This window comes from Girardinichthys multiradiatus, chromosome 14 (genome assembly GCF_021462225.1).
Source record: "Girardinichthys multiradiatus isolate DD_20200921_A chromosome 14, DD_fGirMul_XY1, whole genome shotgun sequence".
Classification (NCBI taxonomy): domain Eukaryota; kingdom Metazoa; phylum Chordata; class Actinopteri; order Cyprinodontiformes; family Goodeidae; genus Girardinichthys; species Girardinichthys multiradiatus.
In genome coordinates, this window is record NC_061807.1 from 38,734,123 (window position 1) to 38,754,255 (window position 20,133).

A 20,133-nucleotide genomic window follows, 5' to 3' on the forward strand; every position below is an offset into this window, starting at 1 on the left:
CCAACACAATGTCTCATCTGAGGGAATGACTTCAAAGTGTGTTTTAGCCTTTTGAAAGCAGCACTACATATGTAATAAAAAGCTTATCTGGCATCCAGATGAAGCAGAGAGACAAAACCTAAGTTGGGTTCATCGAATTCTCGAGCAGTTCAGGAAATACTGTCATGCAAGATGTTGATGCAAGTGCTTGGGGAAAAAAACTTTACACAATCACAGTGTGCATGAGCTTGAGGCTGACATGTGTGTACACACTTACATTTTAATTGTAGGAAGTTTAATACAGACTCATTTGATGTGAGATACTTCTGAAGGACTTTTATTTTCTTGTAAACATTTGTCTTGAATTTGCCTCAGATTGTTTCAGGTCTTGGTCCAGTCAAGGCGGTGTATGTATCCAGCTATTGCTGGTTGATGCACATTCTTTAAATGCCAAGAATTATATTGGAAATATTTTGATAGCAGTATTCTAACATACTTGTCAAAAGCGTTCTCTAAAATAATTTTTGCCCTACTTTTTGTTACAAGGCAAAAATCAATAACATAAAAAGGAGACATACATCTTTACATTACATTTGCAGCAAATGCTGATGGGAGTTTAAAGCTATTCAACTTCCTGCTGCGGCTAACTGCGTAGCTAAGCTAACACTGGCTTCTACGTAAAGAGAAAGTGGGTATTCAATATGAATGTTTTATTCTGTGCTCCTTTATTGCCGTTGTAATATTTTTCTTCAAATTAGAGCTTAACTTTAAAAAAGAACATGTTTTTGTGTTATTAATAGGAGTTTAAAAGTATATGTAAATTGGTACAATTTCTGGTAATTTAAATTTCTAATGTCTGGAGTTGAGTTGTGGTCAGATGTTATCAATTAATGAAACCATTACACACCAATACAACCACCTGAAAATGCCTGGGGATGTTAATTCTAAATAAGGCTCAGGTGACTGATGACTAAAAATGTTTAAGTCATTTTCAAAGTGTTTTAGTGTAGACAATCTATTTCACAAATTGTACTTGAATGTTTCATTTAGTTAAAATGCAACCATTAAATATCTTCAAAAGGAGTAAATATCATATAAAAGGGAAACTTGACGGCTGTTTTTTCCAACACAACAAAGCACAGCTGCATGTCTGTTGCTATAGTGACTCCTATGATGGTTCTTATGACTTTAGCCCAATGTGAGCTGTTAGCCAGGGGTTCTGAATGCTACATGTAGCTGGTTTTGCACTTTGGTCTTTTTTCTGCATTACACAGAAAAATGGTGAAGATATACAGATATTTACAAGTATAAATATGTTCTGAACATTACGACAACAAACTGATATTTTTCAGGTCAATGAATCGTCAAGAACACATGGTGCTCATACATTAGGATTTATTTAAATGTTTGCCAGTACAATCACCCAAATTTAATTGTATTCATCCATCCAATGTTCACTAATACCAGATTTGACCTCTGCCAGCTCACTTGGAAATCTGGACACCATAAAAAACATCACTGAAGCAGAAATGGATTTAGTTTAAAATGTTCCTCAGTGGGAATATGTTTATTGTGTCATATTTAAAAGACCAAACTATGCAAGTTTATATCAGCAGTGTGGCACTTTGTTACAATGACAATGATGTTGTTGTCGCCAGCCCTTCACTCATTATTTATACTCAAAACAAAAAAAATATTGTGAAATTATTTTTTTCTTTATGTTGACATGCTTTTTACATTTAGATTTTAACCATGATTTCTTGTTGTTTGTTGCCCTGCTTTGAGATCTTGTAGCATTACTGTTTGTCTGCTATAATGACCTAGTTATGTCAGGAATCATCAAAGCCACAACTCTCCCTATCATCACATAATGTATTATCTCCCTTATTACTGCTTGTTAAAGGCAGCTTTGAACAGCAGTTGTTCTTGGCCACAAAAAAAAAAACGTAAAAGGAAGAGCAGAATAAAAAGGATGAGGTAATAAACAAAGAAAAGAGGAGGAGGCGTTAGAGCTGGAGGTCTAATGCGTCTGTCTGAAGTGCGATGCCCCCTACTGCTCATCTTAAAGAAGCCCTGGAGACCCCTCTAACATGCTGCCCTACCTGCCTGCCCATTTCTTCTCTTTCTCTCCCTAATTTAGCAGATGTCCTGCAGCAGTGCACACATTACCTCGTGCACACAAAATAGAAAAATGAAAATCATAAAAAAACAGCTTAAGTACGAAAACACTGTAGCTCTTTATGATTTCAGAAACATAAGTCTGAAGAATCACACAATGATACGTATAGAAACATTTACACATATTCACATTAGCAACACTAATAAATATTCATATACCATAAAGAACTATGAATGTATTGAATTCATTTCCGTATAATAAAGTATTTTTTTTTTGTTTATTTCCCTGAAACAGTTTCTGTGGTCATGGCTGCTCAAAGAAAAAAGTAGCATATCTGACAGTTTAGAACACATGACAGACATCCTGTCAGCAGTTCTTTTTGTGGATGAGTAATTTAGTAGATCTAGTGTACGAAGAACAGGCAGCTTGTCAGCCGATCTCCTTATCCATAATGGAACAGTCGAGCCCCCTGGAGCGATGGCTACCAGCCCCCTTCGCCTTTTCAAAAAAGATGTGTGAAGACGGCATTAATTATAAATACTCCCCCTACCCTATGACCAGCACCCTGTTTATGTGAACATGTGATTAGAGTGGGTAACTGGATATCACCCTCGGTCAAATAACTTCTTAATGTGCTTGGATATTAGATGACCAGCTAGACCAGAAAGGCCTACAAATCAACAGTATTAAATTGTAACAGTTCTCTGTTCACAAACATACACAAGGCATCCAGTAGAACAACCAATACACCACAAAATATGTAATTCTGGAGTGTTTTCTTCCTTACCAAAGACCTTATGTGGTGTTATGGGAGGAGGGGGTTTCAAATTTATACTTTGGACTAAGATAACAGTACAGACACTAAGGTTTGGAACTCACTTTTTGCAGAAAATACGTAAGTTTGCATGTAAGTTCTGTAGACTTGAGGAGTCTATGATTGTAATGGAATGAACTGGATTCAACAGCAGTGAAGTTAACCCAACAGTATTTTTTAAACGGCATATGAATTGGACCTTTTTGTTTCATAAACTCTCTCATGATCCCATATCTTAGTCAAACTGAAAAGAACTGAACTGGGTTGAGTGAAATAAAAGACCCTTGGAAATACAGACACATCTCAAACATGTTTGCCAGAGAAGCGTATTACTTGTTTTCAGTGATTTTCAAAATTCTGTTTTCAGTATGAAATTCAAAATGGCGGACAGCTGTTGTAAATTTTGACCACATCCATGTTTGCTGCCCATTAAATTATAGGTACAGAGACCATAACTGCCATCATATGATGCAAGCCGGAGTTAAGAATAAAAATGAAGAGGAGGGTGGGGTATCAATTAGTACTTTTAAGGTCTGTCACCAGAATTTCTGGTGATGCTGAGATTGAAGGCTTGGAGTATATTTGGATAAAAACTATTTCACAACGAATTCTGGTCCTGGTTGATTGGGCTTACTGAACTGTGGTCCAGTAACATCTAAGTTCTCTAAACCTCTCTCAACCAATTAATCATCATCAATATTATCTTGGGCATCTTCCTCATTCTGTTCTTCCTGTCTGCCATCCAGTTTTATGTCATTCCCTCCTTCTCATCTCTCTCCTTCTCACTCTTATCCTCAAATAAACTCAAATCAACATTAACATCAACATCTGCAAATCAGACTTTAACATTTAAAATCAAATTTAAGATTTTATATAGGCCAACATGGATACCACACACGTATCTGCACCTCAAATAGAAAAAAAAAACGTTTTACACATGAGACACAAAAATGTAGCCAAAACAAAAACTGCCAGTTGTTATTTTATGCCTAAATGTATTTTATTGCTTACCTCTATAATTCTCCAAAGCTGATGCCCCCAGCATCTGTGTGTCCTAAACAAGCACAGCGTGCAAGTAAGTCTTAAACTAAACTAAAGTGATATCATGATGTAAATGTAGGCAGTATATAATTGAAATAGGCTATTATTTAATGTCAGCATTTTTCCTGTGTCTGCATTTTATTGATACTGTCTGGCAAAAAGATAGTGGTTAGCTTTTTAGTAATCTGGGTCTGGCAGAGAGGACGGTGAGACTGCAAAATTCTACTTACTTAAGCTAGCATGTCCACCAAAACAACATTTTGGCTTTACTCAAGCCCTTTAAGGCGAATATGTGCAGCTTGTGCTTATGCATGTGTGCTCCCAACCCAGAGGAACCAGTTTCTGCTGGGGATAACTTCCTTGGATTGACCCTTGTCAGAATCATTATCCAATCTATTTCACCTCACCAGCAAACAAATATATACAGGTGAGACAGTAGCCAAACAACAATGGTGGTTAGTAACTTGTGTCAGGATCTGCCATTTTGGGTTTTGTGTTTGTTTACTTAGGTCATTCTCATGTGCTTTCTGGTTAGTAGTTATGTGGATTTATGTTTATTCTCTGGCTAGGTTTTTGTATTTGGTTTCCCAGTAGTTATGTGCTCCGTAGTCTTATTAGTTCCTTTTCCATGCTTAGTGTTACTTATTTTCCCCCAGGATTAGTTATTATAGTATAGTTCTCTTGGTTAGTCCCTCATGTTTCAGTTCCTGTCTGGCAGTCAGTTATATTCTGTTATTCAGTATTTCTGTTCGTTTACTTAGTCCATTCCATGTCCTTAGATTTAGCTCCTTCTAGAGTTACTATTTTATGTTAGCTTATGTTTAGGTTTCTTATCCCTGTTCCTTCCAGTTAGTTTAGTGTATGTTTTCCTTAGAGTTTTCTCTAGTTTAGTTTCCCCTCCTGTCTCTGCGTTTCCCAGCTCCCGTAGCCATAGAAACCCATCCCCTCAGTTCCCTACACCTGGTCTTCACACCTGCTAGCTATCAGATTACCTGCCTCTCTCATTCTGTTTGTTTCACCATTCGCTTCCCTGTATATAAGCTTACTGGTTTTCCTTGTTCCCCGTCTTTCTTTCTACCCACTAGTCATGCTTCAGCCAGAGACTTGGTATGTTCCTGAGTTCCAGCTTGTTTAGTTGCTGTTCAGCTTTGTTGCTGTAAGTCTTATACATCTTTGTTTTGGACATGAACTTCTGGCCTGAGAAAACCTGCAATTTCCAAGTCTTCGAATAAATCATATCACAACCTATCATGTGGCTCCCGAGTGTCTCCCTGCATCCTGGTCTGACTCCACTTCCACAATCCTGGACAACTTGTTACATTTACTTAAGTAACTTTTTCAAAAATACACCCTTTTTGGAGTAGTTTTACAGAACCGTGCGTTTTACTTGTTGTTATTTTGAAGTAGCGCGGGTCTTGCTTGAGTACTTTGTTGGACTACTCTACCCACCTCTGCCAATCAACAGCTCGTCTCATTCAAAGCTGGTATTGTGTTTCAAGGAACAGCAGGAGTGAGGAGAGGCAGAGGACACAGGCAGCTTTAGAAACTAGGTCTTGAGAAACTGAGCGATGGCAGTAGAAAGTGTGGGTGTAATCCCCCAATGGGTGTGACGCCTGTGCTGATTGGTGGATCAGCTGATGAAGTTGATTGATACAGCTGGCAGCTTCTGTAAACATCACCTTATATAATAAAATGGAAATACTAAAGCTAGAAAACTACCGTCAAATTTAACAATGTTCTTTTGTAAAAGCACAGACTTTTAATATCTACTAATACAGGGCTCTCTTCCATGGGGATAAACATATTCAGTTTGAGTAGTTGCTGAAGTCACCTAAAGCAGGGGGCGCTCTGACTAGTTGTTAACCTTCCACCAATCTGAGGATTTATTCAGTTTTCTAAAACTCGTGATATATCCCTTCAACAGCTAAGAGAACTAGTTCTAACAGGAACTTAACAGAACCTCAGTGGATGGATGGGTGACTAAAAGCCACCAGTAAGGGCATTATAAAACCATTGGAAAAACCATCAGAGTTGTAGTCTGCCACTGTTTATGTCTCATTACACTTTGGCTAGTATTGATGTTAGATGGCTATTAGCAGCATGTTTAACAAAATACAAAAGCTATATTACACTTTTGGGTATATTAAACATGTGCTGAAAAGTTGTATAATCAAATGTGCAGAATGCAAATATGTACACGTTCACCCTGACTAACAGATTTTAACATCTAAGGGAAAGGAAGTCGAAAAGAATAACAGATTCGAGACAGAATGACAGCCGATCTTGCATTTAATCCTTTACATATCGTGAAAATATGAAACACTTGCACTGAGGATTTAAAGGGGAAAAATGATTTAGGAGTGCATCTGCTCCTTTCAGGGTGAGGATCAAAACAGTTTACTCAGTATTTCACAGCTTCTACTGGAGCAGCAGCCTGGAGATGAGCTCTGTAACTCTACAGTCAGCAGTGTTTGGTAATGCAGTAGCAAATCCTCATCGTCTGTGTCTGATCCACAAGCACATTTTTATTCATTTAACACGAAGCTTTATCAGAACTGATCTAAATTAAAGGCAGAAGTCAAGCCTTGTCACCTAAAACAACATTATCAAGCAAGACAGATTCGGATTTAATTTTCTCTGAGCAAGACACGGCATAGAAACAGGCAGTGGTTCTGATGTTTGTCAGCTTGTCTTTGTAGACAATTATTTAAAACAGAAAGGGGCTGAATGATCCAGAACTTAAAATGCAAAGTAGAGAGCAGACAAGAGTTGTAGGTCTTTAAACCATCCAGTCATGGCAAGTGGGTGCTAAGTCAGCAAAAAGTAAGGGTGGGTGGGGTGTGGATCTTCTTTTTAAAACTCTCTATATCAGAGCTCTCCCTACTTTTATCACAGAAAGCCAAGGAGCCAAGTAATATATAGTTAAGCTTAAAATTAATACCACTGAGAGATTTAGATTTTAAATTATTGTCATTCCACCAAGACATTTGTACCTGATGGGGAAAGAAACATACATATAAAATGTGTAGTAATTTTATAATTTGTTTAATTTATATCAATTTACATTTTATTATATAATGGCATGCCATATAGAAAAATATTTGTTTGGCAAAACCCTTCTTGTAACTGATCACCAGCTTTATGCAAGTGTTCACTGGTATTTTGGGGATTTATCTTTAGTGATGAGCTCAAAGGTTGGAAGGCGTCTTTGCCATTACCCTAATCTTTAGCTCCTTCCACAGACTCTCTAGACAGTTCAGGACTCTGGCTGGGCCACTCCAAAATGTTAATATCACTTTCAGTCAGAAGAAATATGTTGGTAAAATATAAAAGTTACTTTAAACACAAATATTGGGTTAGAAATAATTTGGGACTCAACTGTACCAGTACAGAACAATTTGTGTATGTTTAGCTTTATCTGGACTATTTTCACAATTGGCATAACTATTTGGTGGACTGAGGACTCTGAAAAGCACCCTCAGGCCTCAGCTAAACTGTTTCAGATACCTTTTAAAGAGACATTATCCCTTGAGTTAATATTCTCCTAAAACAATTGTAGTCCATATTTTCTTTCATACCAGGTCATCTCAGCCGTTAACTTTTTTAGAGAAGTTTAAGGGAAACAGTTAAAACCGAGACAGATGAGGGAACAAACTGTAAAGGAAAACCCACTTTCTTGGTTTAAGACAGAAAGCAATAGTGGAAACCCACAAAAGAGGCGGTGATGTCAGTGTCACTGCGAGCGGCATGAGTGTCGCACACCAAACACGAAGAACTGCAGTTCAAATTCTGAAACCTTAGTTAAATATAAACACAGAGGGAATAATTACTGCAAAATGTCGGATGCACTTACCCTATAGATTCGTCTTCTGTATACCAGCACTGAATACAGAGGATATAAAAATCAAAGGGCTTCACTTGTGAATTTTGTCATCACATCTAAGAAGATATTCCTGAGTAATCTTTGAATTCAGGATGCCTGAAATTGAAACTAATGGCTTGACTTTCTTTCTGATTAATAAAGTAACATTACTCCTCCTGATGTAAGTGAACACTTAAATCCACACCCTGCACACATGCATTCAGAATGGGAGCACATCATGACACATACCTCAAAGATGTGATGGTACTTGATTTTCCACATAATTATCTCCATTTTCACGCATTTAGACCTGCATAACACAGCTTTAGTCCACACAGATAAACCCCAAATTACGTATTTTAAAAATCAGCGGAAACTGTTTGCATGTGGATGAGAGGGCCAAATGTATATTTTGCACCTTATTTGTGTTAATGTGGGCAGGACATGAATGGTCTTGAACAATTTGAACAATTTTCTTCAGGCATCATACAGATATACTGCTAAAGCATCATGTCACTAACTGATAAGCCCTCTCTGCCTCTAAGTAAGAGATTGTTTTAAAGGTGAATGTGTTCAGAATCCTTTGAAAGAGATTACAGGCAGATTAAGCCACAAAAGGAAACAATGCCAGCAATTTATGTATACAAAGAAAGACTAATAAAAGTAATGAATCCCTATAAACACAAAAGTAGTCAAAATATTGTTTGCAGTCTTATTCTACGATGTTTGTGATATAGACAGTACATAATATATATATATATATATATATATATATATATATATATATATATAATTTTTTTTTCCTTACAAATAAGGTGATTGTAGAGTATGCACTGTAAGCTAATGTCCAAGCAAAGCACATTTAAAGTCAGCACCTGAGTATCAGGCACCCACACTTCTCTGCTGCACCAGCATTAAATATAGAGCAGAGTGTGACACACAGAAGATCCTATTACAAAGAAGTAAAGGAAGAACGACTGAATGAGAGACTGTTCCACAGGCTCTAGTGATTCATTTTGTACCCATGGGCTTAAGTCCAGTGAGTCTAAAGATACAAAAAAGTGTCTCCACTTCTGGAGGCGGACTGGAACCAAAACCAGACCTTCACTTTCTTCTCGATAGGCCCAATACCCAGACGCGTACTAACAGCTACTAACAGGCTTGAGACTTTATCTATGTATTTCATATTACACTTTTTAGATGTTCTAAAGAAAAATGTTTCTCTACTCACCCTCTACAGTTTGCATCTTTCATGAACCTCCACAGCCTACTGTTCTACTGCCATTTCAACCTGAAAGACTCACAATAAGAAACACGAAGATGGCGATCAACACTCTATTGTTGTAGGACAGTCTCATGAAGAGGATGCGCAGGGTTCTCTATAATGTTCTTCATTTTATGAAGAATCCTTCTTTGCACAATGATCTCCAGAGGTTGCAGAGGAGTCCCCAGAACAGAGCCAGCCTTCTTTATCAGCTTGTTGAGCTTTTTTAAGTCCCTGGCTCTGATGCTGCTTCCCCAGCAGATGATGGCAGAAGAGATCACACTCTCCACAACAGACTTATAGAATATATGAAGCATCTTGCTGCAAACACCGAAGGTCCTAAGTTTCCTTAAGAAGAACAGTCTGCTCTCAAGTCTGTGTCCAGGTGAACACTGAGATATTTATACTCCTCCACCACCTCCACTTCTTCTCCCATGATGGAAATAGTGTTTTCCACAAGGCGGCCCAAAAGCTCCCTGGACTCAGCTTTTTGTCCATCTCTGATCCACCCCACAACTGCAGAATCATCCGAGTATTTCTGCAGATAACAGAAGTCTGTCTTGTACTGGAAGTCTGAGGTGTACAAAGTGAAAAGGAATGGTGAGAGTATAGTCCCCTGTGGTGCTCCTGTGCTGCTGACTATCAGGACTCACTTTTGCTCTTACTAAAATCACTTAATAGCACCAGTAGATGTTCTCTTTTCCAGGTTTACTAAGTACCACTTTCTTCTGTTTAGATCTAGGGAAGAACTGGTTGCAGTACTGAGATGCAGTGTCGTGATCTTCTGAATTATCTTGGTTTGACAGGTAAGGATAAATATATGAATTTTGACATAACAATGACCAGTAGGAAGAGTAGCCGTCTTGTAATCTTAAAGTGGTGGTTTAGAGGCAGTTAAGGTACGGTTCTGGACCTCTCCAAAGTGGACAGTCCAATCCATGTCTCTATGCTTAATTCTCTCCCATGTGCATAATGTTCAGTTAGTTGTTTGATTTTGGTGTTTCCCATGGAAGAGTTTTGTAAAGTATTTAACCTTTTATATTCAGGTTTTTTCACATTAGGACCAGAAACATGTTTTAGGGTTGTCACAGACCAACACAAAGTAGCGCATACATCACCAATTGTTTTATCATTCGTTATAAATAACATACTTAAAGGTGTGACGTGCATTTGTTTTCACCTCCACTAACCCTTATAATCCTACATTAACTGAGCACAATCAATTACCTACAGAGTTTACCTAATTAGCACAGTCCACTTGTGTTTAATTTAATCCCAGTATGAACCCAGCTGTTCTGTGAAGAGCTGTGTTAGAGAAAATTAGTCAACAAACAGCTTCATACAGACCAAAGAACAAAGCAGACAGGTCAGGAGTGAAGTTGTGGAAAGATTTAGAGCAAGATTGGGTTATAAAACATCCCAAGGTTTGGAAATGTTATGGATTTAATGTTTATTTGTGTCATTAGTAAAAGTAAGGCGTATGGAACAAATGCCAACCTACCAAGAGGTGGCGATAGACCTAAACTGACATGCTGGGTAAGGAGAGCATTAATTAGGCAAGCAGCCGAGAGGTCAATGGCAACTCTGGAGTCTAGTCAAAGTCCAGACCTAAATCCAACAGAATATCTGTGGGAAGGCTATAGTATTCATGTTTACATATGCTCTCCATCCTACCTCACAAAGCTTGAGGTAGGATGGATGATGGAGGAGAATGAGTAGATGATTCCCACCTATTATAACAGAGAACGTACAAATTCAGGATGACTGAATTCGTCACCATGCCACAACTTTCAGATTTTTATAGCTTAAAAATTTAGAAAACCATTCATCATTTTCCTACCACTTTAAAATGATATACGATCTACTTTTAGTTAGTTTGTCATATGAAATTCCAATAAAATGTATTGTTTGTGGTTCTAGTATGAGAAAATGTAAGAGGTTCAAAGGCAATGCCTTCTTTAGCAAAACATGGCAGAAGTAATTGTTAAAACTAAAAATTAAAGGTTCTTCTGGGATGAATAAAAAAAGTATAAAAATACTTTAAGTGGGTAGTCTCAGTTATATCTCGTTCAGCTTCCTATAAAGCAGTTTTTCATGAATTAATTTGTTTGCAGTGTTATTTTAGCACAGAATTTAAGTTAAGCCATGACAAACGGCTTGACAGACAGGGAGAAAGGCCTCCAATCTGTGGCTCCGGAGCCGCAAATGGCTCTTTGAACCTTCCACAATGACTCTTAATAACTTTGGTTAAAAATGATATCAAATCCACTGATATTTTTAATATACATAAAATAACAAATTATTAATATATATATATGTCAATTGAATTCCCAGAAGAGAATGACACTAAAAGTACCAGTGATATATATTTTCAGATCTATTTTTCCTGTCATTTGCTTGGAAACAGTGTGTTTTTTATATACTGTATATTTTTTCACTAATATTAACAACCTTGCCTCTGGCCCGTAGACTGCTGGAGATAGGCACCAACTCCCCCGTGACCCACTATGGTCATGGGGGAGTTATACGCGATATAGAAGATGAATGAATAAATTAATTAAAAACCCAAAGAAAAACATTTATGCAACCTCTTTTTTTATTAAGTTTTATATTTTTCTTTATTTAAAACCTAAAAATTTCCTAGAGTAGATATGTAAAATAAAAAGTTGTCTTTTTCCAAATGTCATGTAACATTTGCAGCTCTAACCAAGTTTTATTTTGCTGGACAGAGAGCAAAAATGGTTCTTTGGTTTGTAAAGGTTGCAGACCCCTAGCCTAGACCAATGTCAGTTTTCAGTAAATCACTGAACCAATCACAGTTCTTTACTAGATCTTCATAGTGTTAGCTGACCTTGGGTAAAATTTAGAAACTATCTGAAAGAGAGAGTGAATGCAGATTTATTTACTTTAACCCTCACATCGATGCCCCAATGCCCCCTTTCACCAAGCTTCTGCCACCACCATTTCAACAGTTGCTTTACACACATATGAGCACCTCCTGTGTCTTTAAAGGTGATTATGCTGTTGCATTCCAGGCAAAGCAGTTCTACTATCTGCTCAGAACAGAAGCTAAAACTCCCAACAGAAAGTATTTAGTACGATTTTTTTTTTTTGCTTTTGTAATATTATGATCAAGTTTAATCCCTGTTGAATTCATCATCATTTTGTTAACTAGGCCGCCCTGGAAACCTTCCTCCCATCTGAGATATCAACTTCCCCCTTGGTGGAAACCTGACATGTTGATCTCACACCACCTGACAGTTCAAGATGGCAGGGCAATTCATCTTCTCCTATCTCCTTTGTTTGATCCTACAGCCCCGGGACTTCAAAGCCTGAAGGCCAGTTGACTGTGGCCATCCACTCACCATGCCAAAACTGACAGCTACACAGGAAGTTAAAGGCACCTCATACACAAATGGGAAGACTGTACCGGACCTATGAAAAAAAAAAGCTAATTTAATTATATTTTCTGTGCTTTGGACAATGAAGCCAACGGGCAGATGGCCAACTCCTGTTTCTGCCAATTAAGATTCGGACAAAACTCCACCATTTGCTGCATTTTTACTCACACAAGCAAGCTGTCCGAGTTTTGAATTGCAAGCATTATTCATACACTGCAACAATTAAAACATCAACACGGAAGGAGGGAAAATATGTACATTATTCATAACTGTCCTCCAGGGAGATTGGCACTCAGAGCTAATGAGAGGAGGAAGCTTTGAAGTCATGGAGTCCTCGGCGAGGTGAATGGCATGAATTAAGCCCCACTATCAGACACGTTTTGCTACTTGTGAATGCCTTCTAGACAGTCCATTCTAACCAGTTTCATATGTCCTCATTCTGATGTTTAACATGATTTATTTAAAGATTTTAACACAATTAAATCTCTTTCTCCCTGTTTTTCCCGAGGTCTGGCTTGGTATCGAAGAAGCCCCAGGAACTTGTGGAGAGCAGATGTAGAGTGAAACAGATATTAAAACTCCATGAGGATATATGTAGGAAGACAAGATATACTTGTCGTCAACTGGAGCAGAATGAATGAAATATGCTATCTGCTGCTCAACAGCAAGGAAAGGTGAGAAGTGTGTTGGCGAGCAGCAGCTTTGCTTAACATAGGAATCTCTGCCAGCGAGACCTGACCCCTTTCCCTGTCGCTGCTGGTGTCTACCATCCTGCCCTGTGCCACGCTGATACGGTATCTGTCCAAACAGATGTCCACTCAAGCCTGTTAGTGTCGCTCATCCCGTTCCCCTACTTTAGTTTTAGCTGCCTGCTGATGTTTTGTCTGTTATGGTGCTCCGTCTCACCCTTGTCTCCTTGAAGCAGGCACGGGGCAGAGATAACAAGGACACAGGCTGACCCTGATGTAAAAGGGTTGCCGTTTGCTGATAAAAAAGGTCTCCATGAGGCAAGACATGACAAAGACGCTTATTGAGGGCAAAGGTGGTGAAAGAGTTTGGCCTACCTCCACAGCGAACTCTCCAACACCTTGGTTGAGTCGGCATGGTAATACTTGGTCAAAATCAGGATGACCTGCAGGAAAAAATAAAAAAAGATTTTGAGAAATTTGAGACCAGTAGGGACCCACATTCAGAGCATGAAGACTTATTTAGGAGTGAGGTTAGCAACAATCACAACAAAATGCTTGTTAGTTGTAAAAGCATAGATTGTTTTCTTCAGGTAATAAGATATTTAAAATATTCTAAAATTTAAAATACATTGTTATTTAACTGACACGTCTTGGTATGATCTACCACCCGAGGCTACACTGAATAACATCGAGCTCCTTTTTCAAGTGTCTTACAGTTTCTGTTCTTGACAGCAAAGGTCTTGCGGGATTTGCATTGCAATGGCAAGACTGCCAACCGGTCAGGCAACAAAGCGTGGCTCAGAACTGTGACTGACAGGCTGCTGAGTTCTAGGTTGTGGAGCAGACAAAGAACCCGGGACTGCCTTCAGGTAAAAGGTGAGCTGAATTGCCAGAGGGGGTTCTCCCAAGCCTGGCTATTTAAAAAGTGGCTTCTGTGACTCTAGGAGCAAACACACCGAAATAAGGACACTCCTTATACATCTTAATGTGTGCAGCAAAGTCATCCTGCATGGCTACATTGTACTGTCTGTCCAGACACAACCCAGTTATGGTTCTTCTTGTATGGACACATGTTTACTTTCCTCTCTGTCACCAAAAGTACAAGAGTCAGAATAGGGAAATAGGAGGAGATAAACATCTGCTTACAATCCTTGTTAGAAAAGATAAGAGCAGCGTGGTTTTTCTCAGCTGACTATCAAAGTTCTGGACTCAGGCTCAGATATTTTCTCATGAATGTTTTCATTCTTGTCTGGTAATTTGTAAAAGCTCAGAGCTTTATGTTGCCTACAACATATGCAAGATGACATAGCCTCTAGCATTCATCTTGTTGCAAATCTTTAAAATTGAAACCCTCTTTTAATTTTTTGTGTTATAAAATAATTAACTTTAGTCCTCACAATAAATAAGATATATTCATTAGTTTTCTTTTTATATGTAGCTCCTTAAATGCAGCTTTTAGCATTTAAAGACTGTTCATTTTTTGTATTGTTCTACATCTCATATATCAAACTTGGAAATATTTTGGGAGGTTTATTATTACAGGCTTTGGAGTGTCAAAAATTGCAGCACAACAGTTTCGGACCATTTTTTTTTGTATCATTCTATGCAAACTCTTTGAAATGTTTTCCATCTTTTATGCAAACTGGTAGATTTACAGTACAAATGGAAGTCAGCAGCACAAGCAAATGCACAGATTGCTCAGGCAAAAAAAAATGTTTGAAAAAGATGAAAGATTGAACAGCGTGGCCACAGTTTATACCATTAGCAACAACATATCCAGTTATGCAAAAATAAATAAATGATACAAATTGTCAAACGACCCTGGGGGTGGGGGGGTTAAGTGTAGATTGGTTACCAGCCTTCAGTGACTGAACCAGTGGCTCTGAAAAGTGGCTGTCCGCCTCTGCACAGCTGTCCTCCTCCTAATGAGACGCTGGTGCAGAGCTGACACTTATCATGCAGGCTGAAAGACCCACAACAGAAGGATTAGATCTGCCATGCCACACCATTAGTGCACATGCCTTCTGAGCTCCTTAATTCATTTTATGCTTACATTCATTTTCAATTGCTATCTGTAGTAGCTCTTCCAAATGCTAATATAAAATAAAAAAATGTGTTTATCGTTTCACCAAATCTCACCATAGTGGCTATGCACCACCACCCCATGTGTTTGGTGGCTTGTTGAAAATCACAGAACCACCTTGACAACATATACCATGACTTGATAGTAGGCTAGCCAGTTTTTGCTCTGCAGCCTGCCAGTATAGACAGCAGGCCCAAGACGTGTTAGAAACTTCAAACAAAAACAGCTTCTGTTTTTTTTACCTGTGCTTAGCCTGAAAGCGTGAAGTAACAACTCTCATGTTATTATTAGACACATTATACATATGAATATGCAGCCAATGTGGCTCATATACAAGAGAAAAATCCAATAAACCATTCAACCCAAATCCAGCAAGGAACCAACAAGAGGTTTGCCTCCTTGTTGGAAAGGTCAGTCACCTAAGAACCTCATTTAAACATCTGTATCATACACTAAATACAGGACAATCCAGGAGAAAACCTGTGAGGACAATGATCCTAAACACACAGCCAGAGCTACAATGGAATGGAGTCTAGAGCAAAGCACATCCATGTCATATAATAGCCCAATCAAAGTTAAATCCAATTCTGAATTTGTGGCCAGATTTGAAAATTCCTGTTAACAGAGGCTCTCCACCCCATCTTTAAAGAATTTAAGATATTTTGCAAAGAAGAAAAGGTCAACATTGGAGCATCTAGATTTGTAAAGCTGGTAGCCCAAAAGACGTCCAGCTATGTTTGGAATGAAAGGTGGTTCTACAAAATATTGACTGAATAAATAATGACTATCCAGATTTTTCAGTTTTGTAAAAAATGCTTTAAAAACATTTAGCATTTCCTTCCACGTCACATTTATACAGTACCATGCATTGATCTATCACATAAAATACTTCAAGTTTTCTGTTCTTACAAGAAAGAAATGTGAAAATGACAACTTGGCAGCTGCTAGCTGCAGCTCATTGGACTTTAGGGAAAATTTGGCACAGGGTGAAAACCCTACCTATTCAGGAAAATACTTTGTTCTGCCAGCCCATCATTTGTAATTCAATACAAACAAATCACAGTGGCATACTTTGAGTGGACAAGCATTGGAAAACATGTCACACCAAAGCGATCAAAGTCTGGGAGTTCATTACTCTTCGAGAGCAGTAACAAGAGGAAAAAAGTCCCTGCATGCGCTCCTCATTTAGATAATAAATTGCTAGGATGTTTGCAATGAACTCCCTGACCGACTCATAGAGGAAGTTCTCTGTTGAAGCCGACTCTGTGACCACATTGTGATTCACTGTGGGTTTCTTGTTTGTAAGCATGACGTCAGTGACCCTAATGGGCTTTATTAGGGAAAAGTCAACAGGATGGTCAGGACCCCTGGATGACTCCATGCCAGATATACAATAGACCTTTTTGATAGTCAAGCCCAAAGCCAAGTTGACCATGAACTCCAGTTTGACAGTTGCTATTTATCTCCAACACATTCCTATCAACTGGGCATCAGTCATTCAGCTAATAAAAGGCACAAAATGTTAAAGGAACAACAGACTTGTGGAAATAAAGACATGAACTCCAGTTGTCCCATTCCTTAAAGGGGTCTTCATATTCTCCGGAAAGAGACCACACGCAGAAACAGTCAGTCACAGTCTGCAACACAATGAGGCTACAATAGCCCACTCATAAGTCATTTTCGCCTAATATATTTGTCACATAAAAAATGTAAATTTACATTGCAACTTGCTTGCTCAGGAGCATGGACTGCTGCAAAGTCAACAATCTGACCCAAAATACTAGGCTTCTTTAAATGGAAACCTTTTTACTAGTTGGCCTTATAGGATGAGCTGACTTAAAATTTTTTTTAATGATAATTCAGCTTGTTTTGGCCAGCACATACATCAACTGAATAAGTGGACCTGTTTGTCTTGTAAAAACCAGCCATCCATAAGAAAAGAATGTTTTGCCCAAAGTAAATAGATAGGTAGATAATGTATTGTCCCAATAGGGAAATTTTGCTCAGTGAGTAAAATGCATGACACTGGCCATTTACATAGACTTATGAAATAAACAACAAGCAAACAAGAAATGTGAGGCACACAAGACACACTTAATTACAAACATTCTCAACATTCTCTGCAGCTCATGGCTTCTGTGCATACTACTTGATTGTTTCTGCAGAACTAAAAATGTATTCTCATAAAAGAGATTCAGACCTGCTGACCATAAATAATACATTTATTAGAAAAACCATTTTCTTCAGTTTAAAAAACTAATTTAGGTTTAAAGGTCTGTTTTGTTCTATTTTTTTGAAAGACCGGGGTACCAGTACTTTCTACCAGAGGGTAGTGGTTTAAATGCAGTAATAAGTGGATGCTTCAGATCAGGAAGAATGTTTTTTACCATTTTAAGAGATCTCTGTTTGTGTTCGAGTTTGACCAAACCCATTGCCCAGCAACTTACTGGCAATGGTCACTAGTTTCCTCAGTGGGTTTTTGTGCTTCTGTAATGCCACCAAACCAACATGTAATACAACTGGTTAAAACACTCTCCAGCGTCTTTTAACAATCAAGATGTTTCTTGGCAGTTGTGAGGTAGGCCTTTGTTGCCTTTAGTAAGCAATGCTTTTGGCCTCGGAAATCTCCCACGGATAACATTTTTGCCCAGACAATTTTTTTGTTGTTGTTGTTGAGTCGTGAACATTGATTTTGACTGAGGCAAGTAAGGCCTGCAGAGCCTTAGATGTTTTTCTGGGTTCTTTCAAGACCTCCTGGATGAGTCGTCAGTGCGCTCTTGGAGGTTCACTGCTGTGCCATATTTTCTCCATTTGTAGATAATGGCTCTCACTGTGGTTTACTGGAGTTCCAAAGCTTTAGAAGTTGCTTTGTAACCATTTCCAGCCTGATTTCTAATCTGTTCTTACATTTCTCCAGACTGGTGCATGATGTAGTTTTTTGGGATCCTTGAGCCTTCTATACATTATCACACAGGTTCTGTTTAAGTAATTTTTTAATTCTCCTGTTATTAGGGCAAAGTGTGGCAAGTTAAAATGAACAACAATTGGTTAATTATAAATTTGGATAGCTTGTTCCCTTAATCTTTTACAAAATCCATCCATCCGTCCATCCATCCATCCATCCATCCATCTACCCAGAAACACTCTCAAACTCATCCTAGAGGATCCCAAGGTATTCCTAGGTCCAATGGAATATACAGTCCTTACAGCTTTTCTGGTTCTGCCCAGTCTTCTGTTGGACACAATCAAAAAACCTTTATAGCAAGGTGCCTATGAGGCATCCTGAACAGATGTCCGAGGCACCTCAACTGACTCCTTTACATGACAAGAAGAGGCTTTACTTCAAGCTACCAGCAGATGAAAACGCTCATAACACTATATCTGTCATGATTTGAAGGTGTTTGGGTTTTTGTTTGGGTTTTATTTATTCTTATTCCCAGTCTGGGTTTTGGATCCTGCTTCTGATCTTCTGATTATTTTCCCTGGTTGTGCTTTAGTTTATGATTACTGTGTTCTAGTTTATGCTCTGTACGTTATGTTTTCTCCCCATTAGTGTGTATTATTGGATTTCTGTTTGCTTCAGTTACGTTTTATTCTCCCTGCCTCTGTCTGCCTTAGTAATCAGCTTTATTCGGCCCACCTGCATCATGCAATCAGTCGTTTTCGTTTCACCTTTACCATGCTCCATATATACACCATCATTCTGTTTACGTATCACGGAAACATCACTGCTCTTTGTCATCCATGCCTGTAATTAATTACTACCTCCACCTTGGAGTAATTTGCAATGCTTAAAATAAATTGTCTTCACTTACAGTTAAGATGCCTGTAGTCTGCATTCTGGGGTCCTTCACCACGCCACACTTGACAATATCTAAGGCTGATTTTAACCACTTCAGCGAGGTTTCAGATGGTTGTACCTAGGATCTCATTTTTTTGTCAGGATCCATATTTCATGGCCATTGGTTAGAGTTGGGATGTAGAGAGACCAATAAGAGAGAGCCTAGCTATTTGGCTCAGCTCCTACTTCAGCACAAGACTAAAGCAGTACCCACATTACTACACAAGAGGCTCCAGTCCGTCTATCCATCTCCTGCTCCATTCTATTATCATCATTCAACAAGGCAACTTCATACTTATTCCCCTACACTTGAGGCAGAGACTGGCCTGTGACTGGGAGGGAGCAATCCACCATTAGAGTCATGGCCTCTGGAGAGGTGAGGAGAAGATGAAACTCCAAGGTTTCCAAACCTAACACCCTTGTCCCTGAACCATACACAGGCTTGGCAACAAGGGGCAGTTATGGTAGCATCCGACCCACACTGGGAACGTCCTCAGGTTTCGCCTTGGGTATACAAAGACCAGATAGCCCTTGAAAGAAGCCTCACATAATGCCTTGGGGGGACATGGTCTTTTCAGATCCACAAAACACATGTAGAGCACACAACCAAATTCCTATCACCCCCTCTATAGTTCTGTACAGCTAAAGAGTTGGCATGTGTGACCTGGTGTTTGTATTTACTCAAGTTACCTTTGCCTGACAATAACCGTTGTTTGATGATCTTAACCATGTAACCATGACAAAAGCAGAAGAAACTGAAGACTTCTCTCTCAGAAGGCAAATACTTTTTTAAGGTACAGAAAATAAAACAGAATTTAATCAAATATCAATAAAATCTGGGGAATTACTTTGTGCTGGGACTTTTATATTTTTCCATTTTTTCTTTCTCAGGTTTCCCTTACACACAGCTAGGCAGTACCAAAGAGACACATTCTTCAATAGTCTGAAGCAACAACAATACAAAGCATAGCTACTTTTTAAATCCAACCGGATAAGAATAAAAATCAAAAAGTGCCAAAGGGCTTTCATGGTGTTATGCT

The 20,133-nt window shown here is 38.6% G+C and overlaps 1 protein-coding gene across 7 annotated transcripts in view; it reads right to left on the bottom strand.

Annotated features, from left to right (window-relative positions):
• Nucleotides 1-20,133, bottom strand: part of sorcs2 (sortilin-related VPS10 domain containing receptor 2) — a 397,907-nt gene that overhangs the window by 282,268 nt on the left and 95,506 nt on the right. For all 7 annotated transcript variants that reach the window (XM_047385727.1, XM_047385725.1, XM_047385726.1 and 4 more), the window contains exon 2: nucleotides 13,545-13,612. In XM_047385727.1, the coding sequence (XP_047241683.1) occupies nucleotides 13,545-13,612 (68 nt within the window). The remainder of the gene's footprint in view (nucleotides 1-13,544; nucleotides 13,613-20,133) is intronic.